Source organism: Saccostrea cucullata, unplaced genomic scaffold, assembly GCF_032062105.1.
Source record: "Saccostrea cucullata isolate Sc308-1 unplaced genomic scaffold, CSIRO_AGI_Scuc_v1 ctg448, whole genome shotgun sequence".
Classification (NCBI taxonomy): domain Eukaryota; kingdom Metazoa; phylum Mollusca; class Bivalvia; order Ostreida; family Ostreidae; genus Saccostrea; species Saccostrea cuccullata.
The window spans coordinates 42,076-59,409 of NW_026937346.1; the positions used below are offsets into that span (position 1 = coordinate 42,076).

Sequence of the window (17,334 nt, forward strand, 5' to 3'; positions counted from 1 at the left end):
AATTCTTTGCTCTTCAGGAGAAATTTTTCAATTTTACCACCAAAAAATGTTTAATAATGTCCACAAAACTAAAATGCTCCATTAAAATTACATGACTATTTTCATAAAGAGATTTTTGAATCTATAGAAATGAACCTGTTTCAAAATTACTCACTGTAGACCCCACCTGAAAGGTAGATATTACCCTGAGGGTATAATAAACACATCTGGGCCTGTACAAAATGGCAACAGTCAGGGTCAAACTATCGTTATCTTGATTAAATAATAAGAAACACACAAAGATTTGTAATTAAATAGACAGAGACACAAAGGGCTTAATTTTTCGTGTGAAGCATGGACTAAGTATGCTGTTAAACTTGCCCCTCGGCATTCGATTTGGTCCCTCGCTTCGCTCGGCACCAAATCTCATGGTACTCGGGAAAAGTTTACCAACATATACATTGTGTACTTTTCATTGATTTAAGGAAAGCATTTGATACTTCAATCACAAGGTTTTAAAGCACAAACTTAAATCATTTGGTATATGTGACGATACTTTTGAATGGTTTAAATCGTACCTAGTAAATCGTGTACAGAGAGTTATTTGGTAAGGAGATCTATCCGATGAAAAGGATGTTACTAATGGGATTCCTCAAGGTTCTATTTTAGGCCCACTGTTATTATCCTATTTATAAATGACTATCAATAAGCACTGAAACACTGTTATGTAAATATGTATGCAGATGATACCTCACAAGATGTAACTGAAAGCCATTAAAGTCAAAGCTGGTAAATTCATTAGAAAACATACTGCAACGTAGTATACATGTATATTGGATTGAGCAAAATAAATTCAGTATAAATTTGTCTAAAACTCAGTGTGTGCTTTTTGAAACATCACAAAAATTATCAAAATGTTAAAAACTAAATTAAGGTGTAAATAACCATGTCACAGAATGCGTACAGGAGTCAAAATTACTCTGTATTATAATTATTGATAAAACTTAATAGCTTTGTCCTGGAAAAGTCACATTGAAGCACTTGTATGCAAGATCTCTAAGAAAATTGGTATTTTGAGAAGAATTGGATATATTTTATGTCAAATGATGCATTGTTGAAGATTTATAATATCATGATTTGCCTCTTTTTACATGCTGTTGTACTATATGGAGTAATCCAAGAACTGCTAAAAATGTGAAAAAGCTATCGATATTATATAAATGGTGCCTGTTTTGGAGGGTAACAGTTGAAATTGACACCCCAAGGAAAACCATTGTCAACCGACGCGTCAGCGGAGGTTGACAATGGTTTTCCGAGGGGTGTCAATTTCAACTGTTGACCATTTATTTTATTATACTGAATGTCTTCTTGATTTACTATGTCAGCAATACAAAATCGCCTTTTCGTTCACGTTTAGAAAGCTTTCAAACTCCCCGCTACTTCGAAAAAGATTTACTAACCTCTTTATTGTTTTTTGATACTCTACGAGTCCTTTATCATCTAAAGTTTCGTTATTTCTGCACTTGCAAGGATGTTTCGTCTGTCGTTTGTTGTTTTCAAGTAAGCTGCATCGGCCGCAAGCTTTTATTGACGTCAAGTTTATTCCGGTTCTTTCAAACGCGCAACTGACGTTTTGAGAATTCTACGGTGAACCGTACGCGCATAATTTCCACGCATGTGGCATTACCGTTGCGTAACCCGTTGTCACCTGTGTTGCTAAGGCTGAGGGTAATAGAACAGATTGTTAACTGCGTCTAAACCAATCAGATTTTAGTATTTAACATGAAAGTATAATAAAACAAAAACGTACAGGGTGTTGTTAGGGTCATTTTGAACAGCAGAAATTTTCAAAGGCCATCTTTAGTAATGTTTCCTAAACTTATTTGGATGCCTCTATCAGATTACTTTATTTTTAGAATAGTCATTTTAGTGTATACAGTAGTACGTGGATTGATGCCTGATTATTTGAATGTTTTAAATCATGTATCAGATGTTATCCATAGACAAACAAGAATATCCTGATCAAATTTATTGTATTATAGAACTCAGGGCAAAACCTGAGTGTAATAAGAGGTCTATCATTGTTTCAGGTTGCAATGAATGGTCTACATTGTGTGAAACATAAGAAATTCAACAAGTGTTGTATGATTGAAGTGAAACTCTATTAGAGAATACAACCATACATCTTAATTTTGCTTATTTTTATTTCATTTTATATTTCAATTTTTTAGCTCACATGAGCCAAAGACTCAAGTGAGCTTTTCTAATCATAATTTGTCCGTTGTTTGTCGTCGTAGTCGTCGTTGTCGTTGTTGTCGTTGTTGTAACATTTTCATCTTCTTCTCAAGAACCACTCGGCCAATTTCAACCAAACTTGCTACAAAGTATCCCTTGGGTAAAGGAAATTCAAATTTGTTCAAATGAAGGGCCGTGCCCTTTTCCAAGGGGAGATAATTATGAATTGGAGAAAAATTAATGAAATTTAAAAAAATCTTCTTCTCAAGAACCACTAGGCCAGGAAAGATGAAACTCATGTGGAATCATCCTCAGGTAGTGTAAATTCAAGTTTGTTCAAATCATGACCCCCGGGGCTAGGGTTGTTTTTTCAAATCTTCTATGTATTTTTTTTCTTTTATACTGTACTTTGATAATACCTGTTTGTATGTACGTATGTTATATTGCAGGACCATTTTGAAAAATAGCATTTTTGCTTAACAACCTGGATGAATAAAGGCTTTATTATTATTAAATATAGAATATTACACTTACGGCAGTTTTAATCTCGGTCCTGCTATCATCGAGACGACTGATATAGTCTGAGAGCAACTGACATAGACCCAAGCCCAGAGGGCGCATGCCGAGATCATCAGAGGGTATGCCTCTGATTCTATCATGGTGATTCAATGGTGCATTACAAGAAATCGATAAAGAAGAACGAGGTTTCTTCCAAATAGTCGAAGTTTATTGTTTTTTGTTACAGTTTAAACCTTCAACTTATATCTACCAAACTTTACATGACATATTTAATGTTGCTATAAAATGTGATTTTTCTAGATTAATACCAAAAATAGAGAAATATAACAACGATTTTTTAAAGTCCGAAATGGTCTCTTTCCGCACGAACAAAATCTGAAATAAAAAAGAAAAACAGAAATTCAAGAACATGTTACATTTAACACACATAGAATCCTGTGCGTCGTTTGTTTTTAAAGTATTGTTGAAATATTGTTAACTTCGAATGACGTCATGAAATGCACGAGTCGTGTAAGGTGATATAAAAATATTACATATGTGCTTTGACTATTTCAGAGCTCTAGGAGAAACGGATACCGAAGTGATTTCAATAACCTTTAGAGAAAGCTTTTAAAAAGAGGTGTTTGAATGCAATGAACGTCAAGGAAAATATATAATATTTCCTTTGTACCGAAACCACTTATGCCTGTAACGTAAGAAGTAATGGTCTTTTTCTATCGATGAAACCTTTTGACTAAATTTTGACTAACATTTAAATCCGATAAAAAAATATTGAAAATAGTAAGTTTTTATGATCCTTCAGAAAAGAGGTTTTTTATATTTTAAAAAATTGACTGGATTTAATTGGACGAACACGTCTTTTTTTGCATCAATATATAAATTATGCCTGTAAGATTCTAATAAATTGTCAAAAAAGTTTTACAAATAATTTATTTCTCTAAACAAATGACTGAACTTAATTACATGTCGTCATACCCTTATGCATGTTACAAACCTAAAGAAATAGTTCTTGTACATAACATTCTCTTCATTCAAAGCATTAAATTATTTATGAACAATCAATTTGAAAAGGGACAACATTCAATCAAATAAAATTGACCATGAAAATGAAACGCAAACATTGTTTTCAGACATACGTCCTACAAAGAAAACTGCATTATCTTTGTGGTAACTGTCCTTCATTGAGTCAATATTTCATTTGAATCCTTTATTTTCACTATCAAATTAGATCTTTTAACTGTTGTTCATGTTTCGAAGAGGCTTTAGTTTCAAGTCTTATAACCCTTACTCAGTCTCAGTTGTAAGGAGTTGCACAGTATCAGAATGATTTTCAAGTTCTATTTCGGACGTGACATCCTGCCTGGTCTCAGAAATATCCTGTTCAAATATTTGTTTGAACTCCTCCCAAAATTGATCATATCCACATTCTTCATCAGGATACTCCAAACAGGAATTATAATTCAAAATAGTCAATAATTCTTCTGTGAGTTCATTTTCTTTTACTCTTGGAAATAAAATAATATGAATGAATTTAAAATTTACTCCCCTTTCGATACCAATATCCATTGCAACCTTGAGGTCATATTTCCACATTTCAGATATTAAGTACTCTTTAGTAACTAAACATATAACACGTTTGCTTTTTTCCATGTTTTCTATTATAATATTATATTTGTTTTGCCCACCCAAACCTGCATCGTTACGACCAGGGATGAAGAGTTTAATGTTTAATTGAGTTTCAATATGTTCGACTATGTCGCCTGTCGCAAACTGATACATTTCATGCTTTTCATCTTCATAATAAGAAATATATGCGTGAAAATCGTATGTAGTAGTTTCTACTTGCATTGCAGAAGTTCCACATTTCTTAAATACCTTCTTGGCTCTGAAGATCAGATATAAAATCTTCCATTTATTTTTTACCATTGTAACACCTAGAACCACGCTTATCAAAAAAGCAATTGAAACTGATGTTAGAATGTATATCACCAATAAAGACCTACAATTTTCTCTCAAAGTGACAAGAGACGAAACGGCTTCTGAAAAATTGAATTTTTTAGAACTTGCCAGTGAGCACTGATATAATTCAAACTGTTTAAAATGCATTCTATATGTAGTTATCCAAGATAGAAACTGCAAATTTTCGCATGAACATAAAAGTTTGTTATCAGATATATCAACTGTAACGTTGGAAGTTGAAAAAAGGGTTTCAAACGACCGCTGCTGAATAACGTCTATTGTTGTAAGTCTATTTTTAGCCAAGTTTATGTCTTTTAAATTTCTCATGTGATCCATTTTCACGCGCCATTCAGAAAGCAGGTTACCATTTAAATTCAGAACCTGAAGGTTTTGAAGATTCTTGAACATTAATCTTGGCAACACGTTAATATTGTCATATGATAAATCAAGTTCACGTACGGAAAGCAAATTTTCAAGTATCTTGCCCTCAATGTCATCAACGAAATGTTTTCCGATATCATTATTAGACAAATTTAAGATCTCCACTCCTGTTGCATATCTAAAAAACGATTTTGAAATGAATGAGCAGAAGTTATTGGAAAGATCTAGAATTGTTAAATTCTGGATTCCGTGAACAGGTCCAAGCCAAGAAAAGAAAAAGTTATCTTGTAAATAGAATTCCCGGAAACTTTTCGAATTTATCCCAAATTCTGGAATGGCTGTGTACAGTCGACTTGAGTTTGCATAAATTACTTCAATTGACTCAGGAAAATCAATTGTCACTAACCCATTGTCATTTGTACGGAAAATAGATTCAACAATTGACCCAATATTTTGGTATCTTGTATTTCTTTCGCTATATTTTCCAGCAAAAGGAAATTCACAGTCATCCCGTTTTTCTTGACAATTTTCAAATATTGATATCGGATATGGCGCCGGGCGAAGTTGGACACTTAGATTTAGGATTCGTAAACTATCCATGGAAAAGTAGTCTAATATGTATTTCCCTTGAGTTAATTTATTTTCACCCATTGATAATGTAGTTAACGAACCAGGAAGAACTCTCAAAGCTCCAGCCTCAAGCTGCTCTAGTCGATTTTTTTCAATGTATATTTCGGTCAGGTTTGTTTCTTGCAAGTTGATAAGATGATGTGTGAGAACTTTTGTCCCTATTCCAGTTAAACAGTTAATGCCATTTAATCGCAAAATCTGTATGTCTGTATGGTTGAGATTCTTTGTTATATTTGGAAGTGATGCAAATCCTATTCCCTTGTTATGCGAAACATCAAGATGTTGAAGTGATGAAAGATTACCAAATGCCCCATCTTCAATATCTAAGATTTCACATGCCGATACATCAATGTAGGTAATATGTGGTAAATGCCTAAATAAATCTTTAGGTAATACCCGAAACGAACAGTTTCCTGTGATTCCGGATAAATCCAAAATATTTAATTTTGTTAAGTTCATAAAACCTTCTCCAAATCTTATACCTCTCGGGCCGTCCATTTTCAAAATGTTTAATTCCTTTAAGTCTGAAAATGCGTCATCTCGTATAAGGATATTCTTTACCGGATTGATGTTTCCCTTCAGACTTATTTCTTTCAATGACTTCAAATCCGAAAATATTCCTTTATAAAACCATGAGATGTTTATGCAATTATATTCCAAGTTCAGCGTTTTTAGTTTTTCTAATCCGTGAAACGAAATGTTGCTCAACCATTTCAGCTTGTTTCTCGAGAGATTGATAAACTCAACATTCTTTGGAAAATTATTTTCAATTTTTTCAATGAAATTATCACTAAGATCGATCCAGGTACTATTTTCGTAAAAGTGTGGAATTTTATACAAACCCCTGTGGGAGCAATCAACTTTCGTTTGGTTCTTTAGGTCTTGGCAGGTACAATTCACTGATCCCAAGTCACAAAGATAAGATCTCGAAAAGGTGATTGACAATAATATACAAATCATTATTCCATACACATTCAATGAGCACAACATGTTTAAAGTAAATCCCATGATCCAGTTTCCAATGTAACTAGATTTGTGATTTTAGATTTGCTTTTTTTCATCCAAACTTACTTTTCTCTTTCAATTTATAAATGTTGTCCAGAACTTGCAGACATGATTACTCTTTAACTGGATTAAAGTCAGAGGAATTGAGGTTTTAAATCTTGTCAATACATACTTAAAACTGAGCTATTATATTAACAAATGAAGAAGTAACAGGACTTTATATGACTTTGTGCTAAAAATTAAATGAACCCTTTTTAAGAAGTAGAATTCAGCGATTTGATGTGCCTAAGATATTCATGATGTCATTTAATACTGAATTATTATATTAAGAAATAAAGAAGTAACAGGACTTTATATGACTTTGTGCTAAAAATTAAATTGTTCTTCAATCCTTTTTACCATGCATAGTAGAATTCAGCGATTTGATGTGCCTAAGATATTCATGATGTCATTCAATACTGAGTTAAAGTTTGTTAGCAATAAATTATCTACATTTCCAACAAAGAATACTATTATTTGCCTTTTAGATAAAGGTCAACAATGGTGCATTGATCATATGCAGTGGTTAATCATTTTACATTGAACAAAATACATGTACAAATTGTTTAATTATATTGAATTGATTGACGTGTCTGATTTATGTGATATGCATTTACAAATGGAATAACAAATACAGAATTCAAATAATCGCTGAACCGATATGATTTTGTTCAATGGTTTACATGTTATCAGTTTGAATGTTAACTGTTCGTTATTCATATATTTTCAATCCCTATCTTATCTAATGATGTCTAAAAATAAATATTATGAAATTTTAACCTTTAAATTTTTTTGATTTTTACAACAAACGTTTTATGATATTAATGAATATAATGATCTTTTAAAGAAGTTTTAGGCCTACAATCTATATGACGTTGTAAATATTTCAGAGTACATTAGTATCTTATAGTCGATGTGTTAAAGTATTGAGGAAAATGTTAGTATTTTTACAAGAACATTGAAATTTCTTTTAGAAAACTTGTGGAGAAGGACACATCGACACATATGTAAATTTAATATAAACATGATATTATATTTGCACGAGGAATCCAGGTACTTTTTAACATTTTACACTTTAAAACTAGGATTCAAGCAATATACATTTTTTTCTGCCTCATGTTTAATATTATGGAAACTTATGGCATTCGACAATAAGGTTTTTCAAAACTTGTTTACATAAGTATTTTAATTCAATTATCTTTTTAAAAAAAACACACACATATGGTATTGCCTCACATTGTGACTTTAAAAAATAACATTTTAAAAGATTTTTTTCATAATTTTCATTTAGTAGAGCAAAAAATTGAAATATATATCCAAAGGAAATGGATTGTTTCGTGCATCTGAATTCTCGGATTTTTTTGATTTTTTAAAATGCTTCTGAAGGGTAAAAAGACATGGATTGATGGAATAACCGTTGCGATAAAGCTATTTTATTTACTTTTTTATCTCGGTCATACATGTAGCTATTTTGAATGAGTATGTACAATGTAAAAAATGCCCAGTTTAAACTTCAATATTTTATTAGAATTCTTGTTGTTGGGTGCTATTATGTTTATCTTAACCCTCTGAAAGAGATTGGAAAATTTTCCCCAAACGTAAACATACTATTCTATTAAAGTTTTCCAAAGAAATGTTTTGATTGTTTTTCAACAACAAAGGATCAAGTACAGACTATACAAAAAAGCAAGTTCAGAAAGATAACTCTTGTAATCCTGAAAAATGCTATCCCATTTCAAGAAATTTAAAAAAAAATGGTTTTATTGTTTTTCAACAACAATTGAGGATTAAGTAAAGACTCCTTACAAAAAGCAAGATATCAGAAAGATATACATTTTCTTGTAATCCTTCCGAAGTACATTTTTAATGCTCATTTATCAAGAGGTTCATTGTGTTACATGTGACTTGTTATTTGTAAAAAGAATTCAAAGAAGATTCATTTCATTGTAAAGATTTTATTGAAGAGAGATAAATTTGAAACTGTTAATAAACTAAATGAGTTGTGAGAATGTTACAGTATATGAGACTATATTTTAGGTAATCTTCAACTCGGCTTGGAAAAAAATAAGTTAATACTCATTTTGAAAGTGTACAATGTACAGAGTTAGGTAAGACAAACAGTAAGAATGTAAACGAGAGATGTAATGTTATGCAGATGAAGATACTGTGAATTTACTAATTTTTAAAGGGGTTAGTTTTTGGTGCTTGCGAGGTGTGAAAAGACACTCGTATTGATGTCCACCACAAATGTAAAAGGCCATCTACATTACTATTCAACAACAATTCATCCAATAAATTCAAACCTTTTGAACCCTTAGGTTTTTGATCATGCACGAAAATTTACCACTACAAAAATATGTGATTTTACAGTGCTTCAAAGTTCAAGAAACTTTTGGAAAATTTGAACTCACAAAACTTACTTAGACAACAACATAAAATTGTACCATTTTCCAACTTTCTATATAATCATTCCCAACTATAGATTAAAGTCTAGGGGGCCGTTTTTTAGAAGAACTTACGACTAAGACCAAAACTTTAAGTTGGTAATAAAAATTTACAAAATGAATGTTTGGAATTAATATCTTTATCATGAAAATCACATTCCTTTCATAAAGTTTTAAACCATTTTCATTTAAATGCAAATAAGAAAGTAGTGTTAAATCTAGACCCTAAAAAGGGCATGGTAATCAAGGAATCAAAAGGGCACTTTGTGTCGCGACAGGATCTCACAAGGGCACTTTTAAAACAAATGTTAATTAATGTGTTTAATTAAAATTATATTAAACGTTTATTAATTTTTACATACTTTTACGTGTTTATTATAATAACTTTTAATATCCTTTCATATAATCTTTTTTTAATAAAGTAATTTAAAGAAAATATCTGTTTTAATCATTTTTTTTAATTTTACCAACACATGAAGCACACCTGGGTTGACATGACAATTATTGAAACAAAAAGAATATAAAAAAGGCATTTACATCCAATTTCTTTGATTAAAAAAGAAGGAAGGTTACATTTTGAGAAAGGAATTGTATTAATCTATCTGAAATATGTGCAAAAATTATATAAAGTTTGGAGGTAGGATTTTTTTTTACCTGCTTGGACTGTGTTAAAATTTTAAAGCACAGTCAAGTTAAACATTAAACAAAAATACGATTTTTTTTCAGGGAAAGCAAAGGGGGGGGGCATTTTGAAAAATACATGAAGAGACCATTATCTCTTTACTTTGAAATAATTCTGAAAAACATGGTCCAGTGAAAATTTAAATTTAAGCCAAAAAAATGCAGTGCCAAGTATAATTTGCTTTAAAAAAAAATCTGGCTTTAATCATAAAAACATTGATGCCTATATTTTAAATTTCATAGCATTTTGAAAAAACAGAAAAGATATCTTGTTGTTTTTAAGCCTTTTTATCGCATTACATTAATTTTTTTGTACACTGTAATTATTTTACACTAAAATATATCGTTTTCTCTTATTCAAAATGTGTTTTTTAAATATTTAAAAAAAAATGTTAAAGTTAATTAGTTAATAATTTACAAATTAATTTACTTTGGTCTTTGGCTAATTCTTGCGTAATCAATGCGCGCAAATGAAGTTTCTGAAGTTGCAATCCTCTACCTACACACCTATTTAATTAAAAAGGTTTTAGATCAGTTGGCGTGAAGTGATTTCCTGTCTTTGTATACACAAAGGGATTATCAGCATGCACTGAATAATCAGAACTGCAAAAAAAAGCCAAAAAATAATATTTAATAATTTTAATGGAAATAAGAAACGCTGGAAAAAAGGGCATGGCGCCGAGAAAAAGGGGCATGGCGCCGCGCCATGCTAGTTTGCTTCAGATTTAACACTAGAAAGTTAAAAGCAGAATGATTTTTTTTCTCAGTCGTCAGTTTTTTTTTTTGTTTTTTTTTTGTTTTTTTTTTTGTAAAACGGCTCCCATGTATTTTGAAATCACAAGCCCCGTTCACCAAAAAAAATTAAACATTTCAAATTCTGAGTAATAATGGATTATGGAAATATGAGAGAGTCTATCAGAATCTTGGCACAACGACCTTATACATATATGCATATGCTTTGATCCGATAAGCGCCGAAAAACGAACGGAATTCATAAAATTATTATTTGCGTAGATAAAATATTTATCTCCTTATTTTTTCAATCAAAAACAGAACATATTGTAAATTGTATTACTGTGTTCTGCTATACGTATATATACTCAAAAATAGTATTGAATTTAAGATCATAGTTTAAAAGCCAAGTAAATGAGTAGATGAAGGATATGGAGATAACGAACAGTATTCAATTTCAAAGTCCATAAACAATACAAAATAGGAGCAGAACAAACACGGACCTTCGAAACATCCTCTGTGGGATCAGGAGCCATGGAGGAGTGAGCATCCCTTGCTGACCGGTCAAACCCGCCGTGTGCTCCTTGTCATGATCAGGAAATAACGGAAAAATCCGTCGTCAATTCAGTGTATAAATAATGGACTAACAATTAGTATGAAAAAATTTAGTCAGCATTTGACTCAATGATAAATTTTATTTGCTGACAAGGTCATTGTATCGACCATAGAACTTACAAAATGATGACTTTAAACGAGACTGCTTATATTCTTGTTTCATCAACTTGCTTGTCAATAATTTTCCTCCTTTAATAAAATGTTCATACGTAGAGCATACTCTTGCGTATCGAATCAATTGGGATATATATACTCCGTATGCAGGTGATGAAGGTATATTGCTGCATGAGTAAGGGAAGTTGACTATAGAAAAGTTGAGGTCATCACGTTTATCAGTATGCTTGGTTGTTACATTACCATTATTGTCTTTTTGAAGTAAAATATACAAGTATGAAACAGATGTGTCAGACTCTGTGGCATCTTTTATTTCAAGCTCACCGGGATATTCCGTATCTACGAAGTAATGGAAACTACCATTGTTATTTGACAATACGTTGTCGATATATCTAAATATCGAGTTGAAGGCCACAGCAAGTGTTTTCCTCTTTTCACGCATAAGATTTTGCACAAATTCTGCTTCATATGGATATAAACATAGGTTTGCTAATAACGGAGCGCAATTTGTACCCATGGGAATTTCCATGGGAATTGTTGGAATGCCTGGTCTCTGAAAACCAGATAGATATTGTCAATCAGAAACTCAAGCATCTCTTTGATGTCATCTTCAGAATACTTGTGTGTACAGTCAGAATGTGTTTTAACAAAATAATTTTGCAAATGACCAATGACCAGGTACATATAAGTAAATTTACGAGTTCAATTTTTATTGCAAAAGCAGTTGTCACTGATATAAAAAAAGCCTGGACTTTAATTTTTCGTAGGGAATAGTTGTGTATAAAGTTGAAAAGTCGTAAGTTTTTAAGCTGTTGATTTTAGTAAAATATTGTGATTTCAAATTGTCTAAAAGTTCTTTGGAATAGTTGAGTACCCACATCTGATTCACACAACTTCTTAAATATATTGTTGTACAGTACTCTTGAAGTTTTTTACTTTATTACTGTCAATATTTTAGTGAGGAGTAACGAAAGAGGCTTGTTTGAACATTTGCTGGAACCTGCAATGTATCTTTGAATGTAAGGATTTTTATGACGTTTCCGAATCCAATACATATAGGGTAGTTCAAATTTATTTTGGCTCTGTGGAATATTAAAAATATTTTAAACTCACATATGAATTTGAAGAAATTTTTCCTTAGAAAGTTTAAGGGAAGTATGAGTATAAGTCTTATTACCACTAAGTCCTGTAGAATTAAATCCAAGTTTTTCTAAAAATGCAATTTATATAATGTGTCTTAAAGACGAAGACAGAAGCAGGTCACTGATTATTTTATCTATCCGATAACGTACACTAGAAAAGAAGCATCAATAATTTGTAGGAATGTCAACGAATAGTCGACTATTCGACAATCAGTCGAATGGACCGGCGATCGAAAAATGAAACGACATTCGAACATTTAATAAATGCAAAAAAAGGAGGTATTAAATAATTCTCAACTCAAAATTGTAAAGGTCATTCCTCAAACCATTATAGTATCTGTACTCAGACGAATAAGAGCTTAAACACAGTTACAGTATATAAATAAGTTTCCACATTGTACGCATGGAAAGCACAGTAATTACATACCACGATTATTATTTCTCAATTACTGAACTTTTTTGTTATTGTAGTAAATTATGCAGCGCTTTACTAGACTTTGAAAATTATTAATTGGACTTGTACCAATTATAACTTTATTTATTACCTCTACGAATGTTTAAATTACGCTATAGGAACACAGCATAGCCGTAAAGGTATTGAAGCTTCGATAATTATTAAAACAATAATCTCCCCTTTTCCAATTTATTTTAAATAAGCAATTGTCTAAGCGTTCTAGATCGAAAGAATGTACAGACCAATTTATGTGATTTACGAAAATTCATACATTATGGAGAATCAATTGCTGATGTAAATCTATTTCATTCTACATTTTATCCCAACTTAAGGTTTATCTGAATATCGGTGTGTAACACACAGTATAGGCATTTGATGTTATTTTTTACATAACATCACGAAAAGGGTTTTTGATTTATAAAAACGTTATCAATGAATTTTTTTTAAACTGCTCCAAATAGTCGACTATCGTTCGAATAATGCAATCAAATGTTCGACTAAGGAAAATAAATATTTTGACATCCCTAATAACTTGATGAGAAATCAATATTTATGTATTATATTTTTCACTTGTCGAAACATAGATCTCGGGGCGGTGGCAGATACTGTATGTACTATATATATGTATATTTTTTCTCGATATATGTATATCCATTATTACATATATAAACGCCTCTTCCGTGTGTACTCTTACATATATATGTTATATCCCGTTTCTCCCGAACAATGCCTTCAAAGAAGCATCGTGTAATGTACGTCTAGCATATTGAATATTAATTTGAAAAATAATTTTAAGCCAGAAATAATAATATTATACAAAGGAAATATGAATAACAGTACTGAACAGGTGATTTTTGAGCAAGTTGTTGGATATCGTTTGATACATGGCTATGTTAGTGGAACTATCTGCATCATTGGTATCATTTTCAATATTCTGAACGGTTTTGTTTGGTCCAGAAGAGCCATGAGAACATCCATCAGCATTTTGCTACCAGCTTTGTCCTTCACGGATGGAATGACTTTGTTTTTCTATCTTGTGTATGCGACATACCTCTTTACAGTCACAGGACCCAGTGCAATGATTTATCATTCTAAAAAATGGATGTATATCATTGTCATTTGCTTTCATGAGTTTATAGCATTCTGCACAGTTTCAAATGGACTAACTATATCATTGGCAGTCTTCCGCTATGTAAAAATTTGTCACCCAAAAGCTGCAGAGAGGTATTGCAATAAAAAAAGAGCTAAACTGGTAATTATACTGGTATTCATTTTGTCTTCACTAGCTATGGTACCGTATTATCTGTATTACGAGGTGCATGACTTGTCTGAAGACAATTTGAACCTGACAGGATACTGGATTCGAAAAACAACATTTGCTAGAAACCATGTGGACTATCAGAGAACAATACTTTGGCTGTATGGAGTAATTTACAAAGTGGTGCCCACATTAGCAATGATATTCCTTAGTGCTTTACTGATCCGAGAGATGTGTGCAGCAGGGAAACGTAGACAGAATTTGGCGAGTCCAAGTGGATTTCAACGGACCAACATGAAAATCGGATACAGAAGAACGACAATTATGCTCGTTGTCATTGTTTTGATTTATGTATTAATGGAGTTACCGGTCGGGATAATGGCAATTTTTTCTGCAATTGAGGATGGGGAAAACCATTACTTTTATTTTCTCTTATATTCCCATGCAGGTGATATTGTAGACATGACAGGCCTACTCAATGCTACTTTGAATTTTGTCGTTTATTTTTGTATAAACAAACAGTTTCGTACAGTGTTGAAAGAAGCGTTTTCTCGAAAGAGAGAAGAAAGATTTGATAGTCGCTATACTGATAATGAGCGTACATGTAACACGTCATCACGCGACGTCACAATTAACATGGAGTTTCTACTTTAACAATTTAACAATTTAAAACTGAATGTGTATCAAATAATTGTTCATGGAGAGAGAAACTAGCACATTTTTGAAATTGATATGAATTTTTCAACATTATATATTACATGCACGGAAATTGTATTAATAATTCAATAAATCATTGCTCTGCCTATTCTCTGTATGTGTTAAATTTTTTCATTGAAAATCATCTTTGATAAAAATAGGCTTCGCTTGCTACCTCATAATTTATATAAACCTAAAGATATAGCATTTGATAAAAATCAATGTTGGGAAGATAATTATCATGACATTAAAAGTACTTGGACACAGATTTGAAGTTATCAGTCTCTCTATAATATTACGAGTTATATATTTCAATAGCATTTCACACAAAACTTAATTAAAAATCTTATTTCATTTAAAAGATACTAAAATTTCTAATTTTTTGTCGGTTTTGATTGACACGTCCTTGCACTTTTACTAATTTATTTTATTCTTATTTCTTAGGAAAATTGGCAATCTCGTTGTGTATAAATGAAAAATATTTATAATATAATCCAGAAAAGTCAGAGTAGAAATGTTCGAAAACAAACCAAACACACAATATATTGTCAGTCCGTGCAGTTGTGGTAAGCAGACTGTAACGATTTAGAACGCACCCGGTGAATTGTAAACATAAACAAAAACAGAAATCGTGCTCGTTTACAAAAAATGCGTACATAACACGAGTGTGCTCGATTTGCTAAACCCTGTACGCATTTTAGTTCGGAATGACGATATTTGTTAAGGAGTTTTGCTTTCTAACATCTCTACTCTGAATAAAATTTTTTTTATCGATAAAAGTTTTAATATTTCTCATTAATGCACAACAAGATTGCCACTTTACTAAGGATTAAGAATAAGTTTAAAATTTGTGAAAGTGCAAGCATGTGTCAATCAAACCCGCCGAAAAATTTGAAATTTTAATATCATTTAAATGAAATAAGATTTTTAATTAATTTTTGTGTGAAATGCTATTAATATATATAAGTCGTAATATTTAAGAGAAAACATTGACTTCAAATCTGTGTCCAAGTACCTTTAAACCTGGCATATTACCTATACCGAACACATCAAAATGTTGATATTCCATTCTAATACCGTATATCCGATTTTAGCGTGATGGAAATTTTGCGAAATAGGGGTAGATTTGTACAGTTTATATTTTGTGAAAGTTACTTTTACTATTGATTTTTTTTTAAATGTAATGTTTTATGTCACATTCTAGCAGACATAAGTAATGTGTGTTTTATATTTTGAGAAGTAAATATAAAATGAACGCATCAAAAAGCATAAATTTAAATAACAAAAATAAAAAAAAATGGATATATGCTAACTTATCAACAAGTAAAGGCATACTTGTAAGTTTATAATCATACATACATACTTCCTGTCAAAAACAATATTTACATTCATAGCATCCATAAAGATAAGGATGGCCTTGTATGATTTATTTTGCCATAAATTTAAGTATATTTTACAAAAATGTACATATAAAAAAAAAATCCATTTTTTTTCTGAAAGACTAGCTGTACACGTATTTAAGAAACTTATCAACAAGTCTAGTTCTGTTATTTGGTGGCTTGTAATTTTTTATCTTTTTGGTAAAAAAAATCTTTTATAACTAAAGAATTTTTTCTTGTAATTACTTACAATTAGATTTTCACTTATTCATATAAATCACTTCCTGTCAAAAACAACATTATACTATTCATAGCATCCATAAAGATAAGGATGGCCTTGTATGAATTATTCTTTTCTAATTTAGGTTAGAATATTTTTTTCCGTTATACAACATGTACATATAACATGGTTATTGTTTTTAAACTTGATATCTGATAGTCATTTCTCAATTCCCTGTCAAAAAGTATGCTTCCAGCTGTACACGTATTTAATTAGAATGCAGTCTTTTTCTTATATTTTCAATATTATGTGGCTAGTTCTGTTATTTGGAGGCTGTGGGTATTTTTTTACATCTTTTTGGTAAAAATAATGGTTTTCATTTACCTTTAAAACCGTTAGATGGAGTAAAGAAATTTTTGACACTTGTAATTACTTACAATTAGATTTTCACTTATTCATATAAATACATATGCATTTTAACGTTCTTCTTTATATGTTAGTAGACCATTATTGATATGTATTTATAGACGATGTTACTTGAGTGCATAGTGTTTTAACATCTGAATGTTCTGCATTCAGGTCAATGGAATGCACATATACTCTATCAAAACAAGAGGCACAGGGACCTTAACGGTCACCTGAGTATAATGCAACAGTACATGTATAAAGGATCAAAAGAGGTATAGAACATAATTAGCTGATAGACGACACAATTTTGACCAAGAATTGCAACAATCTTGTAAAATACAATTGCTTATTGTGACAAGCTAGAGCCGAGTGATCTCCTTGGACTAATAACTATATGGTTTTCTTACGCCTTACAAGAACAATAGAAACTTACCTATTTTTTTA

At 31.2% G+C, this 17,334-nt stretch overlaps 2 protein-coding genes across 2 annotated transcripts; one reads left to right on the forward strand and one right to left on the reverse strand.

Annotated features, from left to right (window-relative positions):
- Nucleotides 1–4,017: 4,017 nt before the first annotated feature.
- Nucleotides 4,018–6,708, reverse strand: LOC134247991 (toll-like receptor 4). The gene is made up of 2 exons (XM_062730409.1): nucleotides 4,276–6,708; nucleotides 4,018–4,173 (listed from the first exon to the last, which is right to left on the reverse strand). Exons 1-2 carry the CDS (start codon nucleotides 6,691–6,693, stop codon nucleotides 4,018–4,020), a joined length of 2,574 nt encoding a protein of 857 aa, XP_062586393.1. The 5' UTR covers nucleotides 6,694–6,708.
- A 6,978-nt stretch (nucleotides 6,709–13,686) lies between these two features.
- Nucleotides 13,687–14,968, forward strand: LOC134247953 (G-protein coupled receptor dmsr-1-like). The gene has a single exon (XM_062730344.1). The coding sequence runs from the start codon at nucleotides 13,756–13,758 to the stop codon at nucleotides 14,839–14,841; it is 1,086 nt and encodes a 361-aa protein (XP_062586328.1). The 5' UTR covers nucleotides 13,687–13,755; the 3' UTR covers nucleotides 14,842–14,968.
- The last annotated feature ends 2,366 nt before the right edge of the window (nucleotides 14,969–17,334 follow it).